The sequence below is a fragment of the Pinus tabuliformis genome, chromosome 7, assembly GCF_031772625.1.
Source record: "Pinus tabuliformis cultivar Carrire ecotype Pingquan chromosome 7, CPIR1, whole genome shotgun sequence".
NCBI lineage: Eukaryota > Viridiplantae > Streptophyta > Pinopsida > Pinales > Pinaceae > Pinus > Pinus tabuliformis.
This window is the reverse complement of record NC_142293.1, coordinates 860385990-860392721: the sequence shown is the minus strand read 5'-3', so window position 1 is coordinate 860392721 and position 6732 is coordinate 860385990. Positions and strand designations below refer to the sequence as shown.

At 46.2% G+C, this 6732-nt stretch overlaps 1 protein-coding gene across 1 annotated transcript; it reads right to left on the bottom strand.

Annotated features, from left to right (window-relative positions):
* Positions 1 to 472: 472 nt before the first annotated feature.
* LOC149250326 (uncharacterized) lies at positions 473 to 1003 on the bottom strand. Its single transcript, XM_089453621.1, has one exon. It carries the CDS (start codon positions 1001 to 1003, stop codon positions 473 to 475), a length of 531 nt encoding a protein of 176 aa, XP_089309747.1.
* Between the last annotated feature and the right edge of the window lie 5729 nt (positions 1004 to 6732).

The following is a 6732-nucleotide window of genomic DNA, read 5'->3' as shown; positions in this document are numbered from 1 at the left end:
ATGGAAGAACTTGTTGTATTTTGCCATCATGGCTCTGTCCATATATATGGTGGCTTAACTTTGGTAGGGGCTTTGGCATATAGCCAGGCCGACCCAACACTTGTTGTTTTGCCACTTTTATACCGTCGACCATGGTGCGGGGCACCCACACACGGGACCGCCCACCCATATAAGTCCGCCAATATTTTCAACACTTAGTCATTTTTCAAGATGACTTTCATGTTCGCACTTAGCTCATTTGGCGAGCTCGTCGTCCCGTTCGGGCGCACCCACGACTCGCCGTTCTGACTGCCTAGCTCGTCGCTCGCCCGTCGTGCGACTTCGCCAACTCTCACCAACTTGTCGGTTAAACGCACCCGGTTTCTGCGCCTGACTCGTCCATCCACAACAATGATTCATGGACGTTACATTCTCCCCCACCTAAAGTCATTGTCGTCATCGGCAATCCAGCTATCCTGAGTAGCTTTGTGTCTTACTTCGCAATCTTTTTCTTCCATCTCCATAGTGAGTCCTCTGTTTCCCAGCTATCCTCCTCTGGTGCATCCTTCCATCTAATGAGAAATTCCCATCTCATGTTACTCCCAAGTCTTGTCGTTCGAAGATCCAAGATCTTCTCCAAAACAAGGTTCGGTCTGTCAACAATCATGGCTGGTCCCCTCGGTGGCTCCACCCTGTCTGGATGTTCTGCATCAAGTTGACACTTCTTCAACTGACTGATATGGAAAACAGGATGTTTCGCATGCATGTGGCGTGGAAGTTCCAACTCATAGGAAACTTCTCCCACTCGCTTCTTCACCCGAAATGGCCCCTCATACTTCCTTGTCAAAGATCTCGCAGTCCCCTTAGGTGGCTGAAACTGATCTCTGGTAATCCTGAGAAAAACCATATCTCCCACACTGAAGTGTGCATCCCGCCTATCCTTATCTGCCCATTTCTTCATCCTCCTTGCAACCTCGTGCAAGCGCAACCATGCCAACTCCAAGGTCTCATCCCAAGCCTTCATGAACTTCTTTGCATGAGGACTCCTTAAGAAACCTCTTGTCAATACGGTGTGAGGAGCGACTGGAAACTATCCATTCACCAACTCAAATGGACTATACCCTATCGCGGAACTCTTCTGCATGTTGTAGCTGAATTGAGCTACATCCAAGAGTTCAGGCCAATTCTTCTGATCAGTCGTCACGTAATGTCTCAAGTAGGCCTCTAACAATGCATTGATTCGCTAAGTCTGCCCATCTGTCTGCGGATGGTCACTTGAACTCATCAACAACTCTGTCCCGAGTAGCTTGAACAATGTGGTCCAAAATCTTCTTGTAAATCGCGGATCTCAGTCCAACACAATGCTCAATGGCATCCCCCAATACTTCACTATGTTCTTGAAGAAAAACTCTGCAGTCTTCTTGGCTCTACAAGGTATCTTCATTGGAATGAAGACATCATACTTGAAAAAATGATCAACCACGACCATAATCCCATTGTACCCCTGCACCTACGGTAATTGAGTGATGAAGTCCATCGAGACACTCATCCATGGTCTCTCTGTGGTCGGTAAAGGATACAACAATCCCCCTTGCCTTTGGGTGTCCGATTTGTCCTACTGACAAATAATAAATGTGTGCACATACTCCTCTACATCCTCCCTCATCTTCTCCCAAAAGAATCCTCTCTCCAAAAATGTCAAAGAATGACGCTGCCCTAGGTGGCTAGCCCATGGAAAATCGTGGCACTCCTTCAAAAGGTGTCTCCTAAGTCTAGATTACTTTGGAACATAGAGTTGGTTCCCAAAGAATAAGAGTCCATCTTGGAGAAAAAACTTCCATGTCTTCCCTCATTTATCTATTTCACAATACTCTGCGCCTATGTATCGGTCTCAATGCTCTCCTTGAGCTTATGTTGCATCTCTTCTGTCATCTGTACTCGACTCCTACTTTGTGCTGCCCAGTCTTCCTCCCCCTCCAATGCTACTAGTTGTCCCTTCCTACTAAGGGCATTTGCAACTACATTGAGTCTCCCCGGCCTGTATTCAATAGTCATGTCGAACTTTGCCAAGAAGTCCTGCCAACGAGCTTGCTTCGCTGATAGCTTGGGTTGTGATGCAAAATAACTTGATGCAACATTGTCAGTATTGACAACAAAAGGATTCCCAATCACGTAATGCCTCCATACCTGCAAACAATGGATGATCGCAGTCATCTCCTTCTCATGAACCGGATACCTTCATTCTCTATCCTGCAACTTCCGACTCTCATACGCCACCGAATGCCCATCCTGCATAAGAACTCCTCCTATTGCAAAATCTGAAGCATCTGTGTGTACCTCAAACAGTTGTTCGAAGTCTGGTAACTTCAGTATTGGTGCTGAAACCATCCTCTTCTTCAAATCATCAGATGTCATCTGACATTTCTCCGTATAACTCCATCGCTTGTCCTTCTTCAGAAGGTCTATCAATATCAATGTCACTTTGGAGTACCCATTTACAAACTTCTGTTGGTAGTTGGTCATGCCTAAAAACACCCTCATATCATGGGCATTCTTCAGTTCAACCCAATCCTCTATTGCCTTTACCTTGTTCAACTCCATCCGTATGTACCCTTAACCCATAATGCATCCAAGGAATGGAATCTCGGTCTAGGCAAGCACACACTTCGACTTCTTCAAGTACATCTGATGCCTCTTCAACGTCTCAAACACCTAAGCCAAGTGTTTCTTATGATCCTCCATGTTATCATTGTACACCACGATCTCATCCCAGTATACTACTACAAACGAATCCAAGTATGGACATAGTACATCATTCATCAAAGTGAAAAACGTAGCAAGAGCATTGCACAACACGAATGACATGACAGGGAATTCAAAGCTTCCATACCTTGTCACAATCATGGTCTTTCTCTCATCTCCTTCTGCTATCCACACCTGATAGTACCCATGCCTCAATTTTAGCTTGGAAAACACTCGGGCTTTCGCAAGCTTATCGAAGAAATCTGTAGCTAATGGAAAAGGATACCTATTCTTTATCATTTGCTTGTTGAGAGCACGATAATCATAGCTCATTCGTATCTTTCTTTCGCTGGAACAATACTGGATCTCCACAGGGGGACCTTGAAGGCCTTATGAAACTTGCATTAGTTAACTCCTTTAACTGTCGTTTCAATTCCTCTAACTCTGGTCCTGACAACCGATAAGGAGCTTTATCCGGAGGTGGATTCCCTGGCTCTAGCTCAATGTTATGATCCACTGCATGCCTTGGTGGAATTTTCTTTGGTATCTCATCAGGCATCAAATCTATATACTTGGCCAGCACCTCAGAAATTTTAGCTGGAAGAAGGGCCCCCACTCCATCATCGCTATCAACCTCTCTGATGACTGTTGCATATGTCTCCACATCTGACTCCCAGATAGCCTTCTCCAAACTCAGTGCAGAAACATGTTTCACCTTGACTTCCTTCCTTTGCTTATGAGTAGGCAAAATCCAAGTCTGTGATCCTCCAATCAACATAACCTCATCGTAGAAGGGGACAATCTTGCCCCAATATCACATCAAAATATTTCATTTCAATCACCGTGAAGTCCAACCAACCCTGCCTGTCATGCCCCTACACCTGTGTAGTCTTTCAATCGCTTATAGCGAGGTGCGGCACTACCAATCGTTTTCTTTTCACCAATACCTACGATTGTAGACTACGCCTAACATTCCATACTTAGTTTTATTTCTTGTTACAAAGTATTATTTTTATCCTTTATACAAGTGAAAGCCCATAACATTCACATAAACAGCATTATACAATAGAAATGCACAACAGTATAAAGGGAGGGGCAACTCCCTACAATATGAGTCTGCCCGAATCAATAAATTATACAATCTTCTTTTACAAGTACAAGTTAAATCCTGGGAAACCCCAAATTTACACTTAGCCAATTTTCCAACTTCGGCAAACTCGACTACCCAACTTGTCAACACCTCCGCACGACTCACCAACCCTTCGTTCACCTTGTCGCACGATCGTGTTTTTTGCCCAACTTGGGTGCGCCTCGTCGTAACCAAGTCGCCACACATGGACGCCTTCGCACGAGTCACACCTCCGTTCACAATCTCAACACTTCACCATTTCCACCATTTCATCGTCCACAGTGCGCCCTCACACGGTCGCCCGTCCACACGATTCTTCATTTCAGAGTGCACTGCGTGCCCTCGCCCGGCCGCCCGTCCGCACGTCCACCCGTTCACCCAACTCGTCCACCCGAACTCGTTCACCCGAGTCACCACACAACTTCACCTGGGTCGCCACACGACTTCACCCAGTTCGCCCGAACGACCTCACCCGGGTCGCCCGAATGACCTCACCCAGGTCGCCACACGACCTCGCCTGGGTCGCCTGAATGACCTCGCCCGAGTTCTACCCGAACGAATTTTCTGAATGACTTCTCGAATGACTTCTCGAACGACTTCTTGAACGACTTTCTCGAACGAATTCTCGAACGACTTTCTTGAACGAATTCTCGAACGAATTTCTTGAACGAATTCTCGAACGACTTTCTCAAATGACTTTCTTGAACGAGTTTTACACCCGAGTTCCACCCGTCATGCGGGCTCATCCACGGACTGCAGAACTCCTTGTTCAAACTTGTGTTGATCGAATGATGATCGTTTGCCTCCAAACGCCCTCCAATATATACGAGCGGGTGTCGGGTTGTGTCACCTGGCCAACCCACACCAAACGCCCAGCCAACTTGTTCATAATGCAAACTCTCGCCCATGAGGTAGGTCGGCCCGCCCAACTCGTGGGACCGCCCCCTCATTACTCGCCCAATGCCTTATAAACTCTCCCAAGGTTTGTTTCGTTTCATATTTCGCACGTCCTTCACACGGCAGAGTCGCCCTGCCCATCACACGGACCGCAGGTCCTAACATCCTCCCCCACTAGAAGTCATTGTCATCCTCGATAATATCTCATCCCGGCAACCATCTGTCACCAAGATCACCATACCAAGGTAGACACCTCATTGATATGTCATACATTAGAAATCATCTCAATCCATGACCATCGACCATCTTGTCGCAATCTCCACATGCTGCTCCCCATTGTGGAAGGCTGGCCCTTCCATCTCAAGCTACATGCTTCCTGCAACATCTCGTGCCGACCTCGTCATGTATCGTCCTCGTGTGAACTACTGCCATGATACTCCAACAAATTCTAACATGTCTCTTCACACTACATGCCCCAATGTTTGCACTAGTTGGGTAGCTAATCCAACTGTCACGCCCAAACCATGAGAATGTACACCCTCATGCCATGCCATCACCAATTGTTTCTCAGAACATCCCGTCACATCCTCAACTCGATCAAGAATCCATCTCCATACAAGTGTAAGCCATGCTCAGGTCCATGAAGTAGTCTCCATCTCATCCACAACATGCTATCCATGATGTTTGCTACCAATGTGTTGTATGAAATCAGTCGCATCCATCCCAACATCATCCATCTACAAAATATCCATCTCCTCAAAATGAAGAGATCATCTCATCGAATCTCGACTCTCGATGTGCCACATCCAGGTCCATGAAGCAATCTCCATCATATCTGTATGTGCCATCCCTCAAGTCTACCATAGAAACAAGTACGAATCTATCTCATCTATCCATGTGTTGCCCATGATCATAGATCAATCAGCTCCCATGTGTCAAAAGTGGTTAAGTCTCGGCTCAACCCATGCCTAAGTTTTTCCACCAAGGCATCATCATCTTTGTAACTCCATCACTCCAAAGTGTCTCATATCGATCCTCCACATCATGTCACTCTTTCAAGCCATTCCCATACATGTACTTGAAAGTATGCACCCCATCCTGCATCAAAGTCTCTGACCTTATCTCCTTAATGCATCAGATCCTATAAGTCCACCATATATGAAGTCCTCAAAAGTCACAACCTCATGTCATCATGAGCTCCATGAGTCATTTCCAACCAACATCTCAGCAAGCATACAAGTCTCGGCCCAAAGGTCTTTGCAAGATGCCTCAGCTCTCCATGTAGTAGGAATGCTCCATAGTTTTCTCACAACTCCATCCCAATTCATGGCCTTGTCATACATAAGTGCACAACCTCTCCATCGACTCATAAATAAAACGTCTCTATGTCACATCAGAAAGTCCACATGCACAACATCACTGCCTTGTCACTCCTCATTGGATGCCCATAAGTGACACCTCTACAAGTGCTCCTGCATAATGTCCCTGCATAAGACTATCATGCTCCATGTCTCCAACCTGATGTCCATGACTCAGTTTCCCATGTAGTCCAACCAAGTAAACCCATCACAACAATCGGTCATCTCATCCAAGTCTGCATATTCGGTCCAGTGAACTCGGTCACCCAACCATATCATCATCATCACGAGTCCCTTCCATCATGGCTCCCCCACTAAAGGTTCCACCAAGACTATCTCTTGGTCTCGGCCATGAGAATTCCACCCAAGTAACTCAAGTGTGTGCCCTCCTCAAATCTGTCCATGAGTCACACCAGGCACTTAGCCAATTCTCCATGTGGCTAAAGCATGACCCAATCCTTCGCAATGATCATGATGTTCCTCCCTTGTCACGGGCCTTTGTACCTTATACTATAAGGTCACAAACAACCCCAATAAGTCCTACAACAGTCAACAATCCTTGCTTTTCCATACAAGGTCTCATCATAGACATCCATGGTAAGATCCTCCCTAGCATCGACAAACTAA